The sequence below is a fragment of the Drosophila eugracilis genome, unplaced genomic scaffold (genome assembly GCF_018153835.1).
Source record: "Drosophila eugracilis isolate 14026-0451.02 unplaced genomic scaffold, ASM1815383v1 contig_575, whole genome shotgun sequence".
NCBI classification, from domain to species: domain Eukaryota; kingdom Metazoa; phylum Arthropoda; class Insecta; order Diptera; family Drosophilidae; genus Drosophila; species Drosophila eugracilis.
Genome location: NW_024573454.1, coordinates 790,643 through 817,603, shown reverse-complemented (window position 1 = coordinate 817,603; position 26,961 = coordinate 790,643). Strand labels below are relative to the sequence as shown.

The 26,961-nt window shown below is 40.7% G+C and overlaps 4 protein-coding genes across 5 annotated transcripts; 2 read left to right on the top strand and 2 right to left on the bottom strand.

Annotated features, from left to right (window-relative positions):
• Positions 1-493: 493 nt before the first annotated feature.
• On the bottom strand, positions 494-5,386 carry LOC108102657 (DNA-directed RNA polymerase, mitochondrial). The gene is given in 9 exon segments (XM_017207796.2): positions 494-828; positions 894-2,116; positions 2,175-3,314; positions 3,374-4,108; positions 4,110-4,131; positions 4,194-4,349; positions 4,425-4,809; positions 4,873-5,007; positions 5,075-5,386. Coding segments are annotated over 9 exon segments (4,095 nt in total). The 5' UTR covers positions 5,244-5,386; the 3' UTR covers positions 494-698.
• A 333-nt stretch (positions 5,387-5,719) lies between these two features.
• LOC108102526 lies at positions 5,720-9,819 on the top strand. Its single transcript, XM_017207562.2, has 7 exons — positions 5,720-6,923; positions 6,981-7,441; positions 7,498-7,692; positions 8,385-8,518; positions 8,569-9,082; positions 9,143-9,559; positions 9,618-9,819. The coding sequence occupies exons 1-7, from the start codon at positions 5,720-5,722 to the stop codon at positions 9,753-9,755; spliced, it is 3,063 nt and encodes a 1,020-aa protein (XP_017063051.2). The 3' UTR covers positions 9,756-9,819.
• Positions 9,820-10,117: 298 nt separating this feature from the next.
• Positions 10,118-11,693, top strand: LOC108102530. Its single transcript, XM_017207567.2, has 4 exons — positions 10,118-10,282; positions 10,335-10,632; positions 10,691-10,897; positions 10,953-11,693. Exons 1-4 carry the CDS (start codon positions 10,118-10,120, stop codon positions 11,075-11,077), a joined length of 795 nt encoding a protein of 264 aa, XP_017063056.1. The 3' UTR covers positions 11,078-11,693.
• Positions 11,694-11,807: 114 nt separating this feature from the next.
• On the bottom strand, positions 11,808-26,858 carry LOC108102630 (protein pinocchio). Of its 2 annotated transcripts, XM_017207743.2 has the most exons (5): positions 26,714-26,858; positions 26,009-26,246; positions 14,663-14,735; positions 13,666-13,915; positions 11,808-13,165 (listed from the first exon to the last, which is right to left on the bottom strand). In XM_017207743.2, exons 2-5 carry the CDS (start codon positions 26,244-26,246, stop codon positions 12,956-12,958), a joined length of 771 nt encoding a protein of 256 aa, XP_017063232.1. In that variant the 5' UTR covers positions 26,714-26,858; the 3' UTR covers positions 11,808-12,955. The 2 variants fall into 2 exon arrangements, with proteins under 2 accessions (XP_017063232.1, XP_017063233.1); XM_017207744.2 differs by lacking the exons at positions 26,009-26,246; positions 26,714-26,858 and adding an exon at positions 15,773-16,253.
• Between the last annotated feature and the right edge of the window lie 103 nt (positions 26,859-26,961).

The window sequence follows — 26,961 nt, the reverse complement described above, 5'->3', positions numbered from 1 at the left end:
TACAGCAGTAGCTGAAATTAAATAAAATATATATATGTAAACAAAACGGAATACTAAATATATTTTCCACTCAAAAACTATTCAATTTTAAATAGAAATGAGCGCAAGATAAATTCACATACTATTTACTGTTTGCACATGAATTCGCAGACAAACATGCTCTTAGTTTCCACAATGTAGTAGCGAAATTTAATTAAACAATCGTTTTATGGCGCAGATACACAACCGCACATGTTTAAGTACATCTGACCCGCAAAGGCAATCAAAAACTTTTGAGGTAGCAAAACACATAAAAATCAAATGGAAAACCCAATCCATCAGTGGATGAAAGCAGACGTTTTCCGGCTTTATAGCACGCGTATGTTAATCGTTTTTGGACGCTGCCTCGTATTATATAGACTTTCTTGGATTTTCCACATTTACCTTATAATTTCCCTTGCCCATCTCAAATCCAATATTATCCAAGTAATAGTTTAAAAAAGTATTTTTTTTAAAAGCATTTTTAATAAATTTTATGTAATTTATGTTTACAAAATCACATTTGGCGTCGATCCACTTTTCGCCCTTTGTAGTTTCTGTTTTTCGTATTTTTCTGTTTTTGGTATTGAAAGCCGAATTGTTCAACAAATTTAACTGGTATATTAAATAAAGCTAATGACTACGTTTAAGGTTAGGCACTGTTGAAAATGTCGTATCTCCTAACTGAAGAAGTACACTGAGTCGAGTACGTTGCGCAGGTCAAAATCTCCCTTTTGTGGCAGTTGCTTAAGTGTACGGTTCAGCTGGCGCTTGGACAGATCCTCCACGGAGCCATCGTTTGTGAAGTCACTAAATGAGTAAGATATTTATGTTAGTTATGAAAGTTAATTTATATTTAAAGTCCTATCACTTACCTATCTTGATAGCTGTAAGTCTGACGCATAAACTCAGATAGCTGCTCCAGAATGGGTTGCGAGTGCAGGGCAACAAACTGCTCCCGACACATCCGATTCAGATCTGGCACAGCATTGGCGTGAGTCCAAAAACAGTCGTGTACGGAAACGAATGTAATGCCTTGCCTTTCGCAGTGTAGCGAGGTGAGCATCATGTGCGAGGAATCCAGCGAATGGATGAAGTTCGGCGGGAAAGCATTCTTTTGCTTCAGAATGTTTGGTCTCTCGTACATGTCCATCGGCTGGTTTGCTGTTACCTTAAACCCGGTGCGAGGGGAGTGTTTCATCTCTTGACGATTGTAGGGCTGAACTACCGGCAGACCCAGTGGCGTTACCCACTCCACGTTCTGACTACAAACACCGGAAATCAGACGGGCGCACTCCGTGAACCAATCCTGAATTTCTCTCGTCGATGTGAACATTTCTCGCAGGCTCTCAAAAGTCTTTGTTGTAAGGTATGTGGACGCCGGCCACACCCAATCCTTGGGGAACTCATCAATGTCTTTAAGTTGGCGTGCTATCTGCAATCTGGCTCCATAACGCGTCACTCCATAAACTGTGGTCATCACTGTTTGCTTGATCACCTTGCGACGCACAAATCCGGCTAGTGCTTCTGCCACGTGTAGTCCGTTTTGGGCATCGGTTTTTCTACTCCTCTCCACCAACGTAGCCACTGCACTGTAAACATCCTGGGGAACGGCCGATGGTGCTAGGTTAACACTACAAGCACCAGCTTCATCTCTACCCAAAGCTGCATAATGCTGCAATCCATTGCAAGATCCATCCTGGTGGATAGGGAACCGACTTAGATAGGCAGCGGGATCGGGACAGCGATGCACGTTGGCGATTTCCATGCAGCAGGCTAGCGTTTGCCATGGTTCATCTGATTTGGCCCACCACATACGCCCCTTAAGCGGATTGTCCGCAGAGTCCAGTATATCTGGCATTATTTCTTCCGCATACAACAGACGTTCCCTTACAGAGTCCCGCTTCTTCAGACCAGTCAAATTGATGCAATGCAGCTTCAGCCAACTGAAACCATCAACACCCAGGGGTTGGGCTTGATCAAAGATAAGCATCGAGCGAGCCAAATCAGAGCCCAAGTGATTGAGATGCGGTGGTACAGGATATACACGTCCGCGGAAGTCCATGTTGTGCGGCAGCCAGAAGACTTTATCGCGGTACTAAAACATAAAACATTAATAATGTTAATGAATTAAATATTCCATTAAGAATAGTTACATGCTGGGCCAATGACAGCCTATAGAGAGCATCGCACCACAAGCTGTACATCTCGGCCTGCTTTCTTCGATGGCCAAGCTTATCCCGGAATTCCTTAGCACGATCTGCATTTGAGGTAGCGTTGCCATCAACATCTTTAGTTGGCAACGTTGGAAGTGGGGGCAGAGAACTGGGCGGTTGAGGAACATCCAACTTCGCATCGCCACCATTTTGGAACACCTCAATAATCACATCCAACAGCTGCGTGTTTACCCGCCAAGGTACACTGGCCAACTGATTCAGAGAGTCCAGAGCAGGATAGAGATGTTGTGGGTTGGAAGCGTTAATCCGGTCCCATTGTTGAATGGCTTGGTGAGGCAGGCGGATCAATTCAGACTTGTTAAGAAGGTAGCCACCATTATGAGGAGTACTCCAGGGTTGCGGAGGACATAGCATGGGCACCAAATTTGAATCGAACGTAAGTGTCTGCTGGCGTGAGGCTCGGAATAATCTGGAGAGAACAGGATGTGGCTTAACTTCTTCTTTAACAAAACGTCCCTGATTGCGGAAGAGTGTGTAGAAGGCGGGCAAAAGATTTTGTGGCTGAGAAGCCGCTTTGGTTTTGCTCTTCAGCCTCATCACATGAGCGTCGATCTTGATGTCCCGCATCAGAATGTTGTACAAAAAGCGTCCCACTCCGGTCAAGACCGTTGAAGGCCATGGCACCTCTGGTAGATCCATGCTAGGCCCACTCTCTCGCTGATCATGCACAAGGCGCTGCCACGCCTGCCTTGTGTTATCCTGAGACTTTCCGCTGTCCCACAGATCGCAGTATGAACTATATATTTCCCCAATCTTCTCTAGCGTGCCATTGTGTTTCTTCTGCTCAATTTGGTATCTCTGTTGTACCTTCTGGCCAAGCTCTTTGTACAGCTGACCCACCGTTGGACTAAATGTTTCTGATCCCTCGGCCAGCTTATACAGTTCCTTGATCAGAATGTCTGCAAAGTGCGAAGTATCCAGTGTCTTCAGATATGTATAGTAATTCATGAAGCCATGTGGCTTGAAGCGCACCTGGGCGCGCAGCGTATTGAGATCCCGCACAATGGCCGATGAAATTTGTTTGCGCCAAGTTTCCTCTAGTTCCTTAAGACGTTCCCGCTGAAAAGGATTTTTATAATAAGGGAAAAATAAATGTTAACTTGTTTAATGTAACTTACGCATTTCTCAGAATTGGCGAACTCCTTGGATTTCTCGATTGACTTTATGGTAATGCTGCCATCCAATTCGATTTTGAGCTGCTCCCTTGCAAGCTGCTCCAGTTGAGCTGTGGTGTAGCCACGCTTGGAGTTCATTATAGCATAATCTAAGTCCTTCTTTCCTGGGCTTTTCTCGGCTCCAACAGGTAAAACATGCTCGTTGAGATGATCCAACAGTACATTGTCGTAACCCAGCTGAGGTGGTACATAGACAGGCTTAAATTTCGGTCGAATACGTCGAATAGCATCCAAAGCAATATCCCTCTGATCGGCTACAAATTTTGACCTATCCATGATTCGATTTAAACTGAATCCCTCTTCCTCAGCTTGAGCTATATATTTGGATATGAGTTGCTGGTTTTGCTCATCTGATTCCAGACGCCCCAAGCACTCGAAAATAGCTGCATAACTTTGCTCGTTGAACGTCAGACCATCCTCCTCGATAAGCTTAAAAAGCTCCTGCGATCGATCAAAGGATCCCTTGCCAGCATAACCGTGCAGAAGGATATTGTACAGGTCGATGGTGATGAGGTCTTCGTTCATATGAGGCAAGGTACTCTTTTTCACTCTTCCCCGATAGGCAATGATGGTGGACAGGGCGCGACTTAACATGTTGGCTGAAACACAAACGTGCAGGTAGGTGTTTAAGTTCATATGCAGTGCCCGCTGTTTGGCCAACCGCTCTTGCTCCTCGTTTAACGTGAATCTTAGACTTGAAGCTAAAAAGGTGAAGGATAAGAATTAGCCATTTGCTTTTAAAATCTTAGCAAAATAAAGTTACCGTTTTTTGGACTTGGTTGTGACTGCACTAGCGTTAGGCATGGACACGGCAGTTACAGCAGGTTTGCTCTTTTCCAGAGGATTAATGTACGGCTCAATAGCTTCGAAAGGATCTAGGACTTCAGAATCTTCAGCCAGCACTTTGGGGCTAGTCAGCCTAGAATATTGAAATATAATTTAGTTAATCTTAAGTAATTCAAATTAGTAAAAAATCTGCTAGTATTAGTCATACCCAAAATCCACTTCGTGTTGATCATTTCCCATGCTCTCGATGATATCCCGAAAGTTGTGAAAGCTTTTGAGAATATTTTGAACCTCTTCGGGATTGGATATGACCTGTTTAGTGTACTCATCCTTTCCGAAGAAGAGCAGAGGCCGATCATCGTATATACCGGATTCCAGAACAGAACAATTTAATGCCTCCATATCGACTTTTTGATACTCCACAGGCTGACGCTGCATAAGGTCCAATATGCCTTTGGTCTTCTTATCTTTGCGATCAGCACGGGCCCGCCTTTCTAGGATTTGTTGCTGGGCTTTCTGTATAAAGTCGGCTAGTTTTTTAGACTTGAGTCGCTTAACCCGCGATCTTCGTTCGCTGATTGCTTGTTCGGTAACTAAAGAGGGGATAATGGATGATGTCAGCCTGTGAATTGCTTTAATTTCTATCTAGGACTCACCCTCCAGGAGTTCCACATATTTAGCATAGCGCGGCTTGCGCAATCGTTTTTTTTTCGCCTGGGCCAGTGCATCTGCCTGTGTGGGTGTTGTTGTTTGCGTGCGTATAGTTGTTGTTGTGGCTGCTGTTATTGTCGCTGCAATTGGAAAGCACATGTCGCATTGGTATAACTGCCTTTAACACTTTTCATTATCATAACTCACCTGCCGGTGTTTGGCGGTATAGCATTTGATAATACTGCTGATAATGGATGAAATTTGAAGGCGCATTTCCACCGCCGCAGCACACCGTTGTTGTTGTGTGGGCGGTGGGTGGCACTCGCAGTGCTTTTTGCACGGCTACAGCTCGATTTGCACCCAACAAACGATACATTTCAATGAATTGCTGCTAAGGGCACTCGTTCCACATAAATGTCATCAAATTAACGCAGTATTCGGCACTTTTCACACAGCATTTGTTGCATAATTACACACGGATTCCGTCCGCTTTGTTGTTTATTTCCCGCACTTCACGTGTGGCGGCCACAAGCAGTATTACCACTGCTGTATTAGCACTGCTTGCTCTCCTGAACAGCTGTTTGTTATATCAGGGCTGGCAAAAAATACAACTTACAAATATACTAGAAAATACTTTTTTGGGTGGTTTATTTATAAGCAGTAGAAAATATGTTACGTTTAAGATTTATAACTTTGAATTTAAAATAAAACAGTACTAAAAGTAATAGAACAAATTATTATACTCGTCGTCTTTCGGGATATTATTTAAGGTAAGTAATGGTCCTGGATCGTTTTACCGCTACCTTTCCGATACAGTTCAAAAATAAACACAATTCAAAAGTTTCATGAAAAATGCCGCCAAAAAAGGCAAAGAAGGGGGCTGCGGCGACTAAAAAAGATGAGGACCTTGGGCCGCATCCGCAGCCACCGAATGTTTTTCTGTACATCCAGTTAGCTAAAATCGCAAACCTGCCCGAAACTAAACATCTGCTGGAGATTCACATAAGCCAGGGTGAAAGTTTGATCGTGAAATGTGATGAGCACTACAACACTGATGGTATAATAATTCAGGATGAATTCTATTCGAGGCCTACGTTCACGCTGATCTTCCAGCAGGACAATGTGGATAGGATCAATCATGCGGCAGATAATCCTCTCCTGATTAAGCTCTACTTGCGGGAGCTACCGCCAAAGAAAGACTTTCAAGTGGAGTATGAAATGGGCGAGGAGGAGGAAGAGGAGGCGCTTGATCTGCTGGGGGATATCGATTCCGATCTCGGTATATCTACGGGAAAAACAACAAACTACGATGATGATTATGAGGCCAGGGAGACGATCAAATTGGAACTACTATGTGTTGGTTATCTGGATGTGATAAAATTGTTTGGCCACCGACGCAGTATGATCAGTGAAGAACTCTTCCTTTACCCAATGCCGGATGTATCCACCGAGCTGCGAACCACTGTTCACACGGAATGGCATCTCTACACCCTCCTGCCAATTGCCAAAAAGCTGATCTTTACCAACATGTCCTTTGTGACGTTGGAGAGCATTTACAACCTGAAGGAAGAGTACATATTGGACCTACCATCCTTGTGGGTGAGGGTGAGTTTCCGTTCCCGCTTTCCCAGTGATCGGAATGAATATACTTTTATACCGCTCTGTGAATTTGGGAATCTGGAGCGGAAGGTCATCAGCATGCAGGACAATCATCATGTCTTCGAGTCCTTTCGGCGCAGCGTGGAACCTTGGAATGTAACCGGATTGAAGTCTTCTATGGAGGTGGAAATGCATAGACTCTTCTCAGAATTGCTTTGTACCGAGGGCATGACAGTGGACTTTGAGGCAATCGACCCATCTTTGGATGATGCTCTAGTCTGTAACTCTTTCCACCGTTTTATTCTTACTCAAAAATTGGCAGATATCCTTTCGTATGTCATCACTTGTCAGCAGTATGTCCTGGCCGTAGAGGCGTTTCAAGCTACTGGCAACTCAGTCAAGCCGCAGAAGGTTTTTCAGGGCATTCTAGATCCGTCTATAATGGTTTTTCCAGGAGGTAAGTTTATGCTTAATAAATGGGAATCGTTTCTTATTCTAATTTTGTATTCAACAGTACAGAACATGAGATTCGCTGTCCAATTGGATTACACGGGAAAAATTAAGGCCAAGAAAAATGTGAGCATAGTGAGTAATAAGAGTTTGGAGCGTCAAAAGCTATTGCCGACGTTCGCCATCATAAAGTTGTGCCTGCTGGCGCCGATTAGTGAGATCTACAAGGAGCTAAAGGTGTTCCGCGACAGCTTTATCCGTCAGAATCGACTGCTCTTCTGTGATCGTCCGTATACTGCTCAAAACAAGTTAACTCTTGCTGAAATCCAAACGGAAGCCTATGCCCGGTTTGACAAGTTTATTCGGGACTGCATTACCTTCATCATCGACAAGAAAGTGATGAAAGTCGAGGATAAAAAGCAGCACTTTTGCTGTGCTGTGCAGAACCTGACAAACATCCTATTGAAGTTGGTGGGCAGTGTTTTCAATACAAGGACTCCAACATCTACAAGCACAGAATTTGCGGTTAGTAGGTAATTTTCATTCTTAACTTGCTTCTTACCTGATTTCCATACTTACAGAATCTCTGCGTATTTGCCTATAATGATTTGGAACCCCGGATTCATTCAATAGTGGAGAAGATGGAGAACGAGGGCTTCGAGAACTATGCGGTCCATAAGCAAATCCAAATAGAGCGAATCATCGACTACTTGAACACCATTAAACTGCTCTACTTAGTGAGAGATGATAGCCTTGCTAATCTTTTGCTTGAGAAGGTCAGTTCTTGATTCACAACTTGCAATTGTAGGAAGTGTGATTCATTAGTTAGCCGCTACTACAAGTGACCAATACTTTACTTAGTAACTTTGTTTATAAAAAACTAAGCTGCAGGCTTTCACAGTTCGATAAAAAGTTGAGTAATTTTTGTGGTTTTCTTAGTAATTGACGTCTACTTTTTCTATAAAATTTTACCATTCATAGTCATTTAGCTAAATTTATACATCATTTTCTACAAAAGGAAGTTAACTTTAAAATCAACAACGATCTTAACATCTGTAAAATTTAGCAACTTCAAACTTATTTACAGACATTGACAATTAAAGTATCAACTGGATTTTTGTTAAAACATTTCATTTGCTTGTTATAAACGGAAATGAATAAGGTTTCCGCCAAACCTGTGAATGATTCACATAAATCGTACGCTAATTTGATTAGATTGTAAATAATGAATAACTTCCAGAATTCACCTGTAATTTTCCGGTAGTATATCAGTTATGAATGAACAAAATTCGGAAGTAAAAAATTAATCATTATGATTATTAGGGTATGTTATCTAATTGTTAAATTTGTCAGCGGCATAACTGGATCAAAACCGGGTAATGGGTTCCAAAATAACCTTCCGAACTCAAAAGAAAATTAAGAAAAGATCTACAAAATTGTATAATTTTGACTTATTTTTTATTTTTAGGCTTTCACAGAGTTTCCTGGAGACGAACGCTTTTGGTTCTTCATGCTTATCTCGTATATGGAACGCCGTGAACTTGACAAGGCAAAGTTGTTCTTCATAAATAATAAAGTGGCAAGCATCCATGAATATTTTGCGTAAGTAGTTAAATATATAAAGACACTATCTCATCAAACTGATATCCCAGAGGCTGGATTAAATTGTACATCAACTATATGGACTCTCGAAACAATCCGGAGACCGCGGCCGATTGCACAGAGTGTCTTTTGAAGAGCATTACGAACTATGCTGAGCGAAATCCCCGACACCAGGATGCATGGATCCTATTGTATTGCTACTACAAGCGATTTAAATATGAGCCTGGCTGTGCCTTTGCCCTCTGGAGATTTGCGGATCAGAATAGTCACAACCGTAGCAGTTCGACATCCAATTCTCCACACAGCGTTTGGGGTCTTTTATTAACCCTGAATATAAACTTTGCAACGAGTCGAGGGACATTGTTCTTTGAGGTTTTTAGGATCTTTGTGCGCCTGGGTCTCTACGAATTTGCCCAGGTTGTCTTTGCCACCGTAGAGCATCTGGTCAGTGATGCGGATCGATATATGATCAATACGCAGTTGGCCCTAACGCTTGGTCAACTGCCTGATGACTATGAGCTACAGAGTTTTGAATTTGGGGAAGGGGAGGAAGCTGATTATTCAGTGGGTTTTCAATGTTCTCTTTTTAAAAAATAGGGTTAAATTACTTACATTTTATCACAGGCCACTATGAATGCCCAGCTCAATGGTAATGTGCAGTTCAATCGTGGCAATCTGGAGGAGGCAGCGTTATATTACGAATGCTGCTTGGCGTTGCCGCCTATCGGTGATTATGAACGCGATTGCTTCGAGGTCAGCAGATTACGCTTGGGATACTTATCATATGCACTGGGCAACTATGAGAAGTGCATAGAAGCTCTTAGCATACCATTTGCCGGAAATCTCCTTGTCCTTGTGGCCAACTACATGATTGGCAAATCATACTATAAGTTAAACAACTTGGATATGGCTCTTAAATACTTTGCGAAATCAACCCAGCTGGAGACCCATGTGCCCAACATTTGGGGATTTCTGGCATTGATTAACCTAAAACTAGGCGAAAACTATAAGGCAATCGAATGTTGGAAGTACGCCAAAATAGTAAGCGTACTACAAATCTTTTAATAGTTCATTAATAATTTGTCTTCTCCTGTTTTAGGAGCCCCACTATTCCATTGATGATGTGATGATCTATGAGGAGTTGGATGCCATTGACTATGACACCGTTGAGTTATACATTGATTCTCCAAATCTGTTAGGAGAGGACCTCTTCCGGGAATCACAGTCAGACATCTAATTTGTATATTTTGTGTGTGTTTTTCGCTGTGAATTCGAATTCATAAAGACCACCATGCTCACTACTCTGCTCTATTCATAATGGGTTCATCTGGGGCAGCACCAGATGAAAGTGAAACTGTGGGGTCCGTGGTTGGCTCCATCTCTTGGTTATGTTTTTTTTTTTCACCGAGGCTCATTTGTTGCTGTTTAGCTGGCGTGACTTGTTGACACAAGGTAATGAGACGGGGCAACAGCAATTTGCTTACATAAGACAGATAGTCCGTCCACCAAGCACACAAATACATACACCAGTGGCATGTCCTGGCTTTTTATAGAACCCATTTGAGGTTTAAAAACCTATGCTGCAGTCTGCATCGAAACATGGCCCATGGAGGTGGCATCTGCTCAACGGCTGTGCTGGAGGAGAAACCAGCGGCATGTGTGGCTAGCAGCACAGCCTTGGCTATTAGGAACTCCACGATAATCGCCCATCGGTTGTCCATTTATCTGCCCCAATTACTTCTACCCTCAAGGGATCCCCAAAAGGTAGTTCAAAAAGTTCCACTTTTATTATGAAATTACTTGTTTTCTTTTTCAGCTTATTACTGAAATTAACTGTCATGTGGCCCAGTTCCGAGAGTTGCTCATCTTTATAGGTCAGGCTCGGGATTCCCCAGAGCTACGTGAGAAGATTAGAAAGCTGAGGCGGAATTGCGTGGATGCCTGCAAGCATACAGCTCATTTGATTACTCCCCAACCGCGACACTGCTTAGGCAGTCCCAGTGAAAGGATGCACTTGACCCTGCTCTTTCATCTTACCCAGCAATTTCAACATGAACTTATCAAGAGTCATCGCCTGATCCAACTGGTACCCTTGGACATGACGGAGTACTATGGTTAGGCGCATATTTATGTATATCTGAAGGGACTTAAATTGTTTCTATTCCTTCCCAGCACCTTCCCGCACTGCTCCTTCCAATCTGGGCAACGTCATTAGTCAGTTCTTGTTGTGCAAGCAAATTAATCCTGATTTTCAGCAGGAGGAACTATGCAGCATAGTCAAGGACTCTCAAGAGCTGACTGAACTTTTGGAAGAGCTGCAAGCTCACATGCCCTTGGCAGAGGCATCTCCAGAATCTGACCTGGATCCAGCACAGAAATGTAAGTTATTTTCAGTTAATTTTTTGCAAAATTATAAAATTATCGATCCCTTTAGCTGAGAGTAGCCTTGTTTCCCTCAACACCCCGGCTTGGTATGCCAGACAACGTAGACGGAGTTGCAAAAGCCGCAGCCGTAGTCTTTGCTGCTGTCTGGCCAAAAACCAAAACAAAACTTATTAATGAAAGTACCTTTGGGAGGTTTTCAACTTGATCACAGATTACCAGTTCTTAGTATTTTATAATTTGTATAGTTGGTAGATCTCATGTAAAGGAAGTGAAAAACTTTGGAAGATAGAGCCCCATTATCAGCTAGGAAATAGTGATTTAACATCCACAAACAAGTCACTAAATCTATAATTACTGCAATGCTCAATGATAGCGGAACAACTTTGAGAAACGATAAAATGTGTTCCCAGAAATGATAATAACCGTAATATCGGAAATGTGGGACATCAAAGAGTCACCAGGTAATAACCGTAATGAAAGCGATTAAAAGAAATACAAACCAAAAATACAAATCGAATGTTGGTTTTTTCTCGTTTCGTGGAATCCCAAAAAAAAAAACAATGATGAAATCCGAAATCTGTGTCTCTTATATGGACAAAGGGTGATAAATTCACTGAAAGCAGGTGAAATCCCACTTTACAGCGACAAAGAAAGATGTCACATTTATTGGCGAGAATCCCAGAAGCCTCAGAAGTGTTTACCTACCACTTAGTAAAGCAGGTGATGTTGGCTTTGGAGCGGCGTCGCCCACCTGGTAACCATAAATGCTGATTAGATTCCGGCTTACACCGCGTGCCTCTCGTCATTGGACAATGGCAACCAGATTGAGCAGAGCCCGATTCCGTGACTCGCTGATAATACAACTTGACAACAGGGAATTCTCGAATTAATTAGAATACATTTGTTTTGATTTTTGCATAGTTTAGGTATTTAATTTTAAAAATATGCCTTTGTCTTTTACAAAACATATCTCTACATTAAAAATATATATATTTATATATGTATATATTGTATGCAGATTTATATGGTATATAATATATATATATTTAGGTGTATATATTTAGGTATAAACTTCTACATGTCATATGGATTTTCACAGAAAATCTTCAACTTTTTGAGTAATGCTTTTTAATTGTTTCCTTGTGCGTGTTCTTATATCCTTAAATTTTCATCTCATTTACTTTCTCGCGCTTTCGCTTTCCCCTTTGGAGAGACTGTTCAATCCTGTAGTTACTTTGTTGAGCATTATGCAATTTGGAAGATTCTTTGTTACGCTCACTGAGCCCACCGATTAGCACCATCATAGCTAACTTTGATCTGTGCCAACGGAACTCCTCGCTTCTAACAAGCTTTGACACAAGGCAAAAAGCAACAACAACTAACTAACTAATTGTTAACAACAATCTCTACACGATTACACCGTCTGTTTGGTAAATGTACTTGTGTTTGTGTGTGTTATACAAAAATGATCATCATCAATCGCTATAGCTATAGTTAGACATTTGCTACATCATTATAAATTCACTATTTGTTCACGATTCTTTCTGGCTAATATCACCGTTATCACTGCAATGCCTAAACTCGGCTTAAGTCTAAGCAGAAAGAAGTCTTTTCCTGGATAGAACAGGTCATGTGTGCAAACAAAATGATGGTGGTGCCATTAAAAAGTAAACAAAGGTGGTACTAACTTAGCTGCTAAACATTTCGCAGAGTCACAACACAACAAACGAAACGAAAACGAAACCGGTGAAATCATAAAACAAAAGAAAAGTAAATTTGTGCAAAAAAAAAAAAAAAAAAAAAAAATTAAGACTCAACGCTGCACAACAATAAAAACTAACAACTTAAAAGCTTAGTAATTAGGCCCTAAATTACGGGTGAGACTGTGTGTTTTTTTGTGTAGAGGAGGTGAAGCTGTTTCTGCTATAGCTATCTGCTATATGATATCTTCTATCTGCTATCCGGATGAATGGCTGAGTGTGTGGGGGTGTGGCTGATGTGGAGGCGTGTTTGCAGTCTGGCTGTCGAAGGAACTGTTGGGCAGACCTCGCTCTAGATGCGTCCGCTTTTGCTAGCCGATGACGTCGACAGCTGTTCCAGACGAGAGCAAAGCTCCTGGGCCAAACGCAGTTGATTCGCAGCGGCAGCGGCACATGAGGTGGCAGCTCCACCGGCACCTCCAACGGGTAACTGTACTCCAGCCACAACTTCCGGATAACTGATGCACACGCCCACCCAACGGGCTTGACTGCAGGCATGAGACTGTAAGGAAAACGAAAAGGAAATGTTTAGTTTGGTAAACAAAAATAAATTCACTTTAATTTGTATAACTCGAACATGTTATTAATATTTGATTTAAGAGCGAAACGTAATGCGTAATACTTTTTGATTCTTGAGAAAAAAAAAAACTAAAAACATTTGTTTAAACAATCTATGAATTTTTAAGAAAAAACCTCAATGTTAGTTCTGCGCATTCAATGCTTATTTGTGTTGACTTATCGAAAAAATGTTGAGGTGTCAACCAATGCTGTTATGTATATTAACTTTTCTCAATTATAATCGTTTCCATTTTTTTGTATTCGCAAAAAATTAGTATCCATCAAAATGGGATTAATAAAAGTGACTTGGCAAGGCAAACTCTTCATTTCAGATAAAGAATTTTTGAGTTATGACGTTCAATAAATCCAGGAAATTTGGCTTTTTGTTCGAGTTATGGAAAATCTGATAAGAGGGGTTTATTCCACTCAAAGATTTCAACTCACCATGGCGAAATCACGTTTCCATTGGACACCGCACTGGCCGTCACAAAGGGGACAGGGACGCTCCAGGCTGTAACCACCGCATTCGCTGCAATCGAGGGACACATGATCATCGGTCCAGGAAACGCCGCAGGTGAAGCAGGAGCCCATATGCTGGCGCAGCTCCTCGATGGTCAACACGTTGTCCATGCTGATCTCTAGGGGACTACCAACTAGATCTGGCAACGACGCAGACAAACCCAGATTGTGATGCCTGCAAGAGATTAAAGCGGGGAATTCTTGATTAGTAATCATGACAAATTGTGGCTGGCGTCGGGCAACCGTGACCTTGCCAAGTGGGTGGCGGTAAACGCTAGCGTGATTATGATAATAAGCAGCGTGCCGGTACGCAAAGCGGAATGGGATTTTGGGATGGTTGATGTGGGAATGGGAACGGGGACGGGACGAGGGCAATGATTGGCGACTGTACCCGACTCTACGGCGCGACTTTCCCCCGATCATGTGAGCGACGGCGACGGGCTTTTGTTGCTTTTGTATGGCCCCAAAATGCGAAATGATAATGATACGAATGTTAATATATATTTATATATATATATATATATTTATGGCTGTATACAAACACAGGCACTGACGCCGAACTGTTGAGCTCTGAAGGTGCTGGCCCCTTTCATTAATGGGCCAAAGTCGTGGCCAAATTGCAGGTGTGGTTTTCAAACTTATTCAATTGTATTGTATTGTATTGAGTGGTATTGTGACTGTGTACTCTGTACCCTGTCCCAGTCGCCATTCGCCGTCCGATAAGATTGCTAAAATCATGAATGAGCCACCAATTCACGCCCCTTTCGTACCCCCCTAAATCAACCCTGACATTGTTTACAGCGATATTTAGCAAATGCGAATGCGTAAAACGGAAATGGAAGCGAATCGCTGTTTCCAGCTAAAATGAATCACAATGTGCTCGAGAGATCTATAGATTGGGCATCTAAATTTAAATACTTACGACAAGGGACTGCAGATGTCGGCGATTTGGGGACCGTGAACACTGGCGATCGACATATTGGCTGTTGATGGCACTGCAAAAGGAAAAGATGAAAGGAAAACAAAAAGTCAGTTAAAGTTCATCAAATGTAACAAGGTGAGTTCAATACTGGCCAGGTAAACGCTCGCTGGCGAAGGTAAACGAGCTTGTTGTACAGGTGCGTGACTCAAATGTCAGAGCTCGACTGTACCAAGTTTAGCTTCTGGACTGAAGCAGATCATTCAAATTCATATATGATTTTCCGCAGCAACTCGAACGACATTCTTGGCTAAAATTAACAACTATTCGTGGGGGAAACTGAAGGTGGAGTGCGGTTCACAAGTCCACAACCGCTGAAATCCGGTTGAAAGCACCATAAGCACGCCGAGGCCGCCGATCTCAGTGATCAATGCGTCATCTTTGTGTAGTTTCAATTGTTTTGGGCTTGGACAATTAAAAAACTTTAATGTGCGAATTATTCGGAATTGGAAGCGGATCGTTAATTGCCAGTGCTTGTGTCTCAAATGGGGGAATACTGTCTATAGGCTATACTATACTAAACATATACTAAACGAACTGTGTGTCGTCTACAATGTCTCCACGATTTTGGCAAAGATGCAAAAATCTTTTTGGCGAGGCACATGACTGCCACAGCGTCTGCTGGCCTGGCATCATAATAAATAAATAAACACATTTTCTGCGTTGTTATGCGGCCAGTCGTTGGATATTCTATATTTAGCTGGATTGTATCGAGAAAGTATAATCATGAGACGTGCCCAAAATAAACCGCCAATAACATGGGATAGTCTGGGCAACGGTTTGAGAAATCGCTTGACTGGTTGCATTTCGGTTTGAGCCTCGACTATGAGGGGCAATTTTTCAGTTGCTGAAACGGCAACGACAACGGCGCAAAAACGAAATTGCTGTAATTTATCCGAGCATATTGTGCCTCACACACAACTAGTTGCATTTAATTTGATTTTATTTATTTATAGAAGGGCACACACACAGTCGCACACAAAATCGGAGGGACACAGACGGGGCGCTAAACTTTTTTTTTATTTAAGTTATTTCAGGCACGGAAATACTTACATTTGTTGTGTTATTTACAGCAACGACTGTTGTTTTGTGTTTTTTCAGCGCTATTAATAAATCCAAATTGGGATTTCTGTGCTGTTTTATTTGATTTGTTTTGGTTGTTGTAGTTGGTTTTTTTTGTTGCAGTATTGGTAATTGTAGTTGGCCTTGCGTAAGCCAGACAATCAAATTACTTTTTTTTTAATAATTGCCTCGATATTAACATTAACCGTTGGCAATTTTGTATTGTTTGTAACTTTTCACACGCGATGCGAGACAGTTAGCTCATGAAAATGCAATTGGCAATCATAAACATATATATTTGAATGCAGTTGTTTGACAGAGACTGCAGCGCACTTTTATAGTTGGACTGGGAAACGAAACTGAACTGAGTAGCTGGGAATTAGATTGCTTTTAACCAGATTCGAATAGTTTTCTCCAGAGCCGAAAGACCAAGTGGGCAAGCACGTCGAACCGCGAAACTCAAATGAACGTCGCTCGCTGAATCGGTGCCGCTTTTATAGGCGATTCGAGTGGCGAGAGAGCCGACAACAGCTAGAAGAGAGACCGAAACGAGCGAGTGATATTGCTCGAATCGGATGACAAAGCAAAGCTAACGAACTGAACTTGCCAACCATACAAGCACACACTTACGAATTAAAATGAAAACAAAAAAAATCAGTCGAGTGCCGTGCAAAACTCGTAATAAACATTAATGGGGGGCAAATCACAAGCGAAATGCCAAAACAAAGTCAGATGCTGACCAAATTAGCGGTAGTTGGCAACAGGAGCGGCTCTCGCGGAGAGATAAAAAGAGTAAGAGATAACAAACCAAAACAAATCAAAAAGTAGCGAGTGTTTCGACTAGGATATACCCGGTACTCGGTGACTTACTAAGTATATAGCCTATCTTGACGGGCGTAATTGTGTTGTGAAAATCTTTAAAAGTGATAAAGATATTGATTTAACTCATATAGCTACTAATCACCCATCAATACTCGGGAAACCCTAATCAATAATTTAGTGTGCAAAAGTAGGACATACCCTTTCAACTTTATAAGTAAGAGGTATCTATATAGGTAGCGAGAATGAGAGAGAACGAGCACATTTAACGGTCAAACACAGCAGGCGGGCACCCTTACACCCATACCTACATGCATATACCGATACCCTTACCGATATCTCCTCCATACGCCCCATCTGCTGCACAGTACGTATACGACACATTGACCGGACGGACACTAGTACAACGACTAGGTGTAATCGCCTGCCGGTTATTGACGCATGTCCAAGAAGACGGCAAAACAAGATGCCCCCTGGCAACCGTCAGAAGAATCGACGGACGCGTTGTTTCATTTGAATAACAAATCACTTTGCGCTATGACAGGTAGAGCGCCGGGCAAGGACAGGGACGGTTACGGGTTCGGGTTCGGATTTGGGTTCGGGTCCGTGTCCGTGAAAGCAGCAGGTGAAAAACACGACTGAATGGCTCAGGAAATCAAAGGACAAGGGGACAGAAGAAGGTAGCCGGAAGGTGCGATCCACAGAATGGGCCAGGTAGAGAGCACATCCTTAATGACTAGATCCGCAAAAGTATCAACGGAAAATTCCATCAGGGCTGTTTTCCCCATAATTACTTTGATCTGATCTGTCAAAAATGTGTTTGTAAAATGTTTTTGCAAAATGTCAATGCAACGTTATTCGTTTGTTTAAATATATAACTCTTATAGTTGATCAAAGTTGACTGAGTTATCTTCTACATTATATCATATCTAGTGATCTTATAAAATTTTAGTTATCTCAAAATGACATGATATCATGCTGAAAGTATTATTCTTTCTCTGTAGTTATTTCCCCATCATAAATATACATAAACGTTGGCGTTTTTCGCTTATCAATCTACTGGCAATCTTATCAGCAAATTCCCCCACCCCCACCCTACTCAGTTTTTTTTGCAATGCGCGTGTCTCTGCAGCAAATTGTAAAAAAAAAAAAAATAAAGTGTAATGGTGAAACCCATTGGGTATGTATAATATGAAGACGAGGTGACTCCCGGGGCTGTCATCCCGCCGGAATGGAAATTTTCGCTAGCGTTAGCATGTTAATAGGGAAAAAAGTTGCCAAAGTGCAGCTAGACCGAGCTTAACTTATGCATATGAACCGAGATACAAGACGCGCGCGCGTCGCTTGAAAGGCGTTTCGAATTTCGCCAGCCCAACGAAAAGGGAGCACCCCGACCGGCCAAAGCCAGAAAGTCAAAAATCCAAAACCACATTTGACGAACCACAACCAAAGCCAAATCCAAGCGACCCTCGCCAAATTAATGCAATTCAGCACCAGAGGCGACGGTCAACACATTTGTACATATACTTGGGAAGAACATATAGTATAAACAATTAATGTTTATTTAGAAAGCAAGAACGAAACCCTCGCAAAACTGGGCACGCTTTTCACTGGCATTCAACTTTTGTCGAGGCGCAGTTTCGTACTTTTGTGCACGGGGAGAAATCTGGAAAATTTCTCTATATGAAAAATGTATTTTGTAAATTGAAGTTTCTATATATAAATATAATGATGAGGATATTTTAGAGTGCAAAACAAAACACTCAAATTACCCACATTCAATAAACGAATGCGTAAAAAATATATTTTGATGACTTTTATGGTTTTTGTTATATTAAATTGTATAATATTGGGTAATTGCATAATGACCCCGATCATTTTCCGGCACTTTAATTTTAAAGTGTGAAGATGGAATCGGGGGACCATTGTCATCGGAGAAGGTCACACGGCAATTTGCCTGAGAAGCTCCGCACACAAAAGAGACAGTCTCACCTCAGCGGAAATTGCGTCAGACAACGTGAGGATATTAGTCCGAAAATAACAATATTTAAACAATATTTTGCAAACCTTTTAAAAACTTATTAAGTGCCCCCGCACACATGCGTGTGTATTTTTATACTCTTCCACAAAAGCCAATCCAATTCCAAATTCGTTGATATCGTTTTCCTGCTAAATACATATCCAGCCCTTTGTCCAGATTTAATGTTTTCAGAATTATATGAGTTTATGTTTATAAACAAATGAATTTCACAAACCACCGGATCTGGGGTAACAATAGTATATAAAGTTTTTTTTTCTATCTTATCGCTTGATTTATACGTCGGCAAAAGGTGCTATAGATTGAATATCGTAAATATAGGTTTATAGGGGGCTATTATTAAAATATTTATTATTTGTTATTTTTAAACAAATGTTATTTGACGCACCACTTAGATTACATATATTTCTCTATGAAAAACCCTTTGCTTCTGTTGTTGTTTTTCTAAATAAAAATCTGTTTATTATTTCTTTTAGTTGATAAATTCTAAAGGCAAACCACAATCTTTTTAATATGCTTTCTGTTTGCAATATTTGTAACTTCATTAAATTGATAAATTATCTAACTTGTCAAGGGCTCGTGTCGATAGCTAAACTTAAATTTAGAAGGTATAAACTGCACACTTAACTATCGTTCAGCTACCCTTAGGGAAATAAATTAGTTCTATGATAAGTTTAAGTGTTTTTAAGCCTAAAGATGTAAGAATTCATAGTCTAAAAATAAGTTCTAAGCGACATTAATTTGTCTTAAAAAATAAACCATTTTAGAAAACCTTTTTAGAGCTATATCAAGAATATAGCTAAGTAACTATTTTACCCTTCCTGTTGTCATCAAAACCCCGTATTTACCCAGCTTGAACAGAGAGTATTGCAATTTCACTTATGCCATAGAGCTGTAGTTGGTGTTTGCCAAGATAAACCCCCTTGGAAATATGCATAACCATCGTGCTCAAGTGCTGCTTGAAGACATGCGCTTCCTCTTTTGAATTTGGCCTGGCTGGCTGGTGGCGGCGAGTCTTTAACTCTCTGGTTGGAGCTCTGTTTTGAGCAACTTGCTCCGCAGCTAAGCAAACAAAGCTGCTCCTGAAAGTAGCTGTTAATTATTGTTATGGATGGATGTTGTGACTGGTGTGTAAATATACAGCACACATGCGGATGGATCCGTCACAGCCAAATGCAAAAACAAAGGCGGCCGGCCACGGCTTGACGTCAATTGCAAAGGGGAAGAATCAGGAACCCAACCCAAAAAGATAATAACAGAAGCAACAGTTCAGGGGCAGAAGAAGACAAGCTTTGTTTTGTTTCTCTTCTTGTTAATTAATTATTGATATTGAAAAAAGATGATGATGATTTGGAGTTCGATGGTGGGCGGCTGATTCATTAGACTGGTGGGGAAATCTACGACGACTCTTTTTTGGCCAGTCACAACCACACGTCGCCGATCGTTAAATTCATCTTCGGTCAAAGCTTCGCTTCTACCATCATCACATGCTGATGCTAATGAGTTCGCTTGAATGCGACAAACCCGTTCCACGGGATTCCCTCGCCCAGAGATTCGATTCCGAGTGTAAACAAACCGAAATCGGAATTCCACCGTGCTGGATGTACTATGAAAACCGTTTACTTAATTAATGGGGGAAAAGTACCAATATTCGAATATAGTGGTAAACTGCCAAAATGAGTCGTGTGACTCTGTCTGGGCATAATCCAACGAAAGTGGCTATTGGTTCTATAATCACAGGCTAGATAAGTGCACTTAGTATTCGACGACTTTAACCCCTTTAACACCCCGCTAACGACCCAACGTCGATCGGAAAGATTTACGAGCCCATCACGCCGCCAGACGAAACTGTTGACAAGGGCAATTAGAATGCCGTCGAACGACCCTGACCTTTGGCCCCCTTGGGGTAAACTAATTTCCATGGGTTTTGTAAGTCTTCCACGTAATTAATTTGCATACCGTGCCAGATAAAACGATCTCGCCAATGAGAAATGGGAAAACCTCCTATAAATAGGTCTATGACATGTTATCTCACGGCGTCATTGCATGTTTACCAATATATATATATATATATAGATCTCGTTACTCTAGATCGGCAAACTGGCTGATGACTGATACTGTATGGTTACGAAGTCATTGCGACCCTGTCCATGACTGAAAACCCCAAGAAGGTGGGTCTCATTGAGCTCTGGTTTACTTGACCCTGGCCCTGGGAATGTGTAATTCACCTGAAGAAATGGAGCTGCATTCCTCAATGGATTTTACGATGAGTTATTACTTGAATATTTCTACTACTTCAATTTGTACATTAGGGTCTACTCAACCTGTATAGTCACTAGGTGCTTTTATCTTGATATATAAAAGGATCGTGATGTTTCACAACTATAATATCATTTATATTAGGAAAACGTATTTCCTATAAACATTTGTATAAATAGAACGTGTTCTATTCAGGTTTAATGACGACTCTTTAATATTTATAGATCTCGTTTCTTTTTGTCTGAACGCCTCACGATTATATATACGACTTGTACATAACCTTCAGTAAACCTGACTGCAATGATGGGTGATAAAATCCTAAAGCTGATTAGATCAAAAGGAAAATACGTAAGGTAGGTTCTAAGAACAAAGTCCAACTAAGATACTACTTCACCTTGAACTATATTGTTAGGAAAGCTTTTATCTTTAATCCTAATATAACATTACAGTTACCATTCAGTTACTTAAGTTCAATATCAACCTACCTAACCATAAAATAAAACAACAACAATATCATAAAGGTTTATTGACTTTTTTTGTGGAAAAATTAAAAACAAGGAAATCCCAGGAATTTGAAAAGAAATGGAATCAGTGCAGATTGTGAGAATTATTTTTTACTTTAGATTTCTTCAAAACATTAAAAATTGATTCATAAACATAAATATTTAATCTTTCCTTGTAATAAATACTCCTCTCAGTTTGTTTAATTAGAAAACCCCAAGTCATGCATCATCCCACTAAAAACACAAGCCATAGATCACATATGTTTAAACCAAGCAAAATTACTGGGAAACGATATGAAAACTAATTAAAAAACAGTTTGTCAGTGTTCTGTTCTCTGGGGTATAAGGCTTTTCTTTTATAAAAGCACAAATTAAACTTGATAATTTTAGTCAGAGTTAGTGGGAAACAAAATGGAACGGCCTAGAAACATATCTATTTGGTTTTCTGGATTATAAAGCTGTAAAAAAACAAAACAATGCCCCGGAAAGTTACGCGATTGGATTAAAATGCATAAACAAACACCCAGTACATTGAACACTAGTTCAAGGAACTATTTGCAAATCAGTATTCGCGAAAATTCCCAAGCGCTTGGAAAGTGCGCAATCGGCAATCGAAAAAAAACTAGAACACACCGGAGCAAGGGGGTCGAGAGTCCGAGAAATATAATGCGGCCAAGAGGAAGGGATGGGGTTTTGTGGTTTCATTTGGCGCACGACAATTAACACTTGTGGAAGTCTGGAGAACACTTAATTAGCAATTTGCATAATGCAACAGTCTGTTAATTACACGTGACACGAGAGATTACTACCGGGGGGAGGTGCGCTTCAGACCACAGAGAGAGGTAAGTCCGCAGATGTTGAGCTGTACAAAAAATGATACCCCTCTCAAACTACATTCAGTTCAATCTGGTTTCGCCTTTAATTTGTTCAATGAATTTATATAGTTCGAATTTTTAAGCTTTCGCCATGGACAATATTTAATGAATTTTTAGCATGTGCATGGCTAACAAACAAACTGGTCCCCTAAATTGACAAAGGTTCTTCCATTTGTTCATATAATAATCAATTTGGTATTCATCTATAATGTTTAAATCAGTTTGATCTGGTTTCATTTTCACTGAGCAGACATTCCGAAATGCGAGCCCCTAATTAAGAAACTGTCAATAAAGAAACTAATTCGATATATCAGATATATTAAATGACTAAACAATGAATTAAAAGCTAGCTGCGTCTCCAGGTTTTCATGTTTAATTAAGTTTCTATTTAATAATCTGATTATCAGCTTAAAGGTTTCCCAGTAATTGGGGTTTTGATTAATTGTATTACTTACTCTCGCGATTCTACAGAACATTAGATTAGTATTTTTCCAAAGAAGATTACGGCGGCTTTGCCATGTTATCTTTAGGCTTTGAATGTTTTCATACTCATTTATTTTTTATGTAATTTTCGTTTAAACAAAATGAAAGATTATATTTTTATTTCAGGGTAAATTTGCTTTCAGTTACGTTGGATAATTCAATTTAAAATTTAAACTCCGCAGTAAATTTTACAGGTGGTAGCTCTTAAACTATAAGGTTCCTATCTTTATGACGACTACCGTGTATGTGATGCAAATGGTGGGAATTTTACAACAAGTTCGAGGGGTATATTTAGTCAATAAAGTGGCGCGAGCGACTAACTGACGTCGTCAGATCTGACAACGTCGTCATCAGCATCTTTGGAATGGGAATACTATACTATATAGTAGGTACTACGGCAGAGACGCATCCACATCATGGTTGGCGTCTCTGTTAGATTTGCGTCGCGCGGAACATTTGCCCAGTGTAAACATATACACAACCGGTACCGGTTTGAACCGATTACGACTGCCGTAGTGGCCGGGCAAGAGTTTTGTCTATATGCTCGTTTGTGTGTGCTAAAATTGTAAATTAACAAAAGAAAGAAAAAAAAACGAAGCCAATACAATGAATGAATGAACGGGCGGAATTCAAATTGAAATCAATCCTCGACACACGGACTTACGGACATACGGACACACCCAGCGATCGGATCGGTCGGGCCTCTCCAAGTTGAGTGGTGCTGCATTATAGGGTCTTTAGCTTTACAAAATACAAAACTACATGTAACTTATAGATTAGTTCTCTGTTGCCAACTGGAATACTAATATATTCTTTCCAGCTATAGAAATTATTTACACCTTATCATTTTGTGCTCAAAATAAAACAAAGAAGTAGAACCTGAAGGAATTTCTACAACATATAATATACATTATTGCAAATTCAAAGTGAATAACGCTCACATTCAATTTTAATAATTATTCATTGTTCCTGGAATTAATACTCAATGGGTGACACACTCTGATGATCTTTTATCTGGGTATATTTGGATTATACCCGGCAAAACGTAACCGGTTGATACCCAAGTGAATCGGTTGAGGGCCATCTGGAGCCGCCTCTAACTGGTGGCCAGACCGCAAAGCCACGGCGCCAGATCCCGCTCAGAAGTCAAAGCCCACAGATCGGATTGCATTTGGGCATTTTCCATCACGCCATCGCCGGCATATGGACATATGGTATGTCCGTACCTGTGTCATGCCAGCAGCACACTTCCACTCCATTGCGGGTGCTATCGGTTTTCAACACAGATTGGAGAACCTGAGGCGATGGGGCTGCTGCGCAATTCTAGCTAGTAGTTATAGCGGACGAGACTTATCAGCTAGAGACGGAGACGACGCTCGAGTCGACAAATTGAGCAAAACCGTGAACGGACTGCGCGTGGCTTTTTGTTCTATAATGAGCATGGGAACATAAAGCACAGAGCACACAGTTGACATGAGGTGGTCGGGGGGGCATTGCGAAATCGAAAACGGTTTTATTTTTAAAAATTGTCATTACGTTGGTCGTTTTAATAAGCATTTTATGCAAGCAAAATGCTTATGCAAGCTTCCCATATCCGCGCATGGGACTCGCCGAAAGTGAATTCTACAGACGCTTCCCACCGCTTTAAACCATATACAGAGGTATATATATAATTAATGTTGTATAAGGAATAGCCGGGTCTAGACAGCGTATGACTCAAGTTCCACACGAGATAAGCACAAGAGCGATCAGTTCAGATAATAAAATTCCACAACATCCATCATGATAAGTGGTAAAGTACCGCATGTGTATTCAGGAGAAAGATCAAATCTAATATGAGTGAGTCACTTTGATAAAGCTAACTTTAGTCCTATAAATAGCTCGGATAAATCGTTTTTAACTAGCTTGATTGACTGCAAATTATCTGATTCACTTGAGATCTTACAACATCAACGTGAACGGAAACTGTGTTACTTTGGCAGACGAGACTATTTGCAAATAGTCTGATGCAATATGCTAATCATTCGTAATAATGCAAACTAAGCATTAACATTTTTAAGGGGAAAACGGTTAAGGTGCAAAACTAACGAAGGCTGCTTAAACTTTCTCTTCAAAGTGGTTAAAAAACCTTACAATTAGTCCCTTAATTTATTTTTCAATCAGGAAAACTAGCTGCAATCTATGAAACTTGCGTGTTAAAAGGTTTACCCAAAGGAGGAAACTTTATTTGAGGACATAAAAACCAAACAAATTAGCTCAACCAGTTGCTAGAAAAGTTTTCCTTTCAGTAACTGCCGCAGTTAAGTCCGGATAAGGGACATAATATCCAACACTCATGCTTGGTTCACACGAACCATTGATGGGTGGCTTAATAACCCCAACTCTATAAGCTCAACTCCACAGAAGCCTTTAACGAGCGACACGTGCCCAATATGCATGAAAAAAAAAAAAAAAAAAACAGCTCACGCTAGCCATATAATCCAACAATGTTATTGTTGACCAAAAAATTGGGAAAAAATATTCCACTCACATTGTTGAGACATCGGACATATTTGCACACTCTTTTGGCACCCATTTTTCAGCCGTAGAGTTGAAGGAGAAGCATGATCGAGTCGAGGAGAGGCCGGTCCCCTTCAAATCAATCCGGAGTCACATGATAAACGCGTGAATTTGCCGGCTAAATTTTGGGTGACAAGCAAAACGTGTAAATAGGCGAGTCGCACGACTCGATTGTCCGTCTACTAATCAGATTGCAGATAAACGGACGGGCAAAAAACAATTACCCAAAAATTAGAACCCCCATCCATTTGAAATGGTTATTGATGGGATAGCCCAAATTTCATTGGATGTGCATACAAAGTTCTAAAAACAGAACAGTATGCGACTAATTTTAAATGGAACTCTTTGGGAAGATAGAGTGTTTAGCTATTACGGTTATTGTATAATTGATGGCCCTTGTTTATATACAGCCCATTATCAACGGCACTCGACGATAAAGCCAAGTGTATAGGCATTAATAAAACTGTTCGGCAGTTTCCGCTCGATCAGACAAAAGCCGGGACTCGAAAAATCGGGAAAACCACCAGACGATAAGCCACTGCAGCTGGTACAAAGGTGCAAAAAAACGGTTTCCCGACGCTCAATTAGTGGCTTTCGTTTGAGCTAATCGTAAATAACATAGATTACTTCGATGTCTAGACTATAAATATAATCGCTGGGCTAATTATACCCCTTGCTATGGCATATTCACCTATAAAGTTCAGCTTGTCGGTGGCAAGATTGCAAAAGTCTGGATCATCCACATCGAAAATGATTCCATCCTCCCACTCGGTGACAATATGCGATGAGGAAACGGAAACGGAAGTTGTGGAGCGTTGATGTTGCTGTTGTTGTTGTTGCACCAAGGAGTTGCTGCTGTTGGTTGATATACAGTTGTTGTTGTTGCTGCTGCTAGCGGAGATGTGGTTGTTGTTGCTGCCCGTTTTCATCTGAATCAAAAAAGTCGCAATTAAAGGGTTTGCAAAATATGTACATATGTACGTGCTGCTATGCGAATAGCAAAGTACACACGTGGCTCAAAGTGCAGCTTATGCTGATTGGTCAGGTTAGTAGTGAAAAGTGGTGATAAATCAGAGAAAGGGGGAATTTTCAGACGAGCGTTTTGGTAGTTTTTCAACCCAGCTGTTGCACTTACACACACACACATGCACACCTCGTATCTTGCAACATCTTTCACAAATGCAACATGCAAAATCAATAGATGCAAGTTGCATTTTATTTGGGTGAAGGCTGTGTGGGTATATATATGCATGTGTGTGAAATTGCATTAGCTAAATGTTGTTATTTTTGTTATTGTCATTGCATTTGCAAATTTTGTTTGGCCCCCTGTGCATGTGTGTTTGTATGAAAATACCTCAAGTCTGTATTGCCACGAAAAAAATTTCGTTTAACTCACCTTTATTAAAGCCAGCTACGTTGGTTAACCAGCACAAAGTTTTGACAACAAATTTAGAAATCTTTTATTGAATTTTAAGTTAAATTTGGATAAAATATCTGCAAAACAAAACTTTGCTTGCAAAATCGCTGGCAACTAGAGGTGGTAAACTATCGATTGCCGTAGTTGGCAACATTAATCGATGAGGTAGAATACGTTACAATTTTAAACTTATTTTCGAATAGTTTATATCTAAATTAACTTAATAT

Bases quoted from the DNA above. Each gene is read 5' to 3' on its own strand.
- LOC108102526 (XM_017207562.2), top strand. From the start codon at position 5,720: ATGCCGCCAAAAAAGGCAAAGAAGGGGGCTGCGGCGACTAAAAAAGAT. The intron at 6,924-6,980 runs GTAAGTTTATGC...TGTATTCAACAG, and splicing joins TATAATGGTTTTTCCAGGAG to TACAGAACATGAGATTCGCT. The intron at 9,560-9,617 runs GTAAGCGTACTA...CTCCTGTTTTAG, and splicing joins GTTGGAAGTACGCCAAAATA to GAGCCCCACTATTCCATTGA.
- LOC108102530 (XM_017207567.2), top strand. From the start codon at position 10,118: ATGGCCCATGGAGGTGGCATCTGCTCAACGGCTGTGCTGGAGGAGAAA. The intron at 10,633-10,690 runs GTTAGGCGCATA...ATTCCTTCCCAG, and splicing joins GGACATGACGGAGTACTATG to CACCTTCCCGCACTGCTCCT. The intron at 10,898-10,952 runs GTAAGTTATTTT...CGATCCCTTTAG, and splicing joins CCTGGATCCAGCACAGAAAT to CTGAGAGTAGCCTTGTTTCC.
- LOC108102630 (XM_017207743.2), bottom strand. From the start codon at position 26,246: ATGAAAACGGGCAGCAACAACAACCACATCTCCGCTAGCAGCAGCAAC. The intron at 14,736-26,008 runs GTGAATATGCCA...TTCCTTTTGCAG, and splicing joins CGACAAGCTGAACTTTATAG to TGCCATCAACAGCCAATATG. The intron at 13,916-14,662 runs GTAAGTATTTAA...AATCTCTTGCAG, and splicing joins GACATCTGCAGTCCCTTGTC to GCATCACAATCTGGGTTTGT.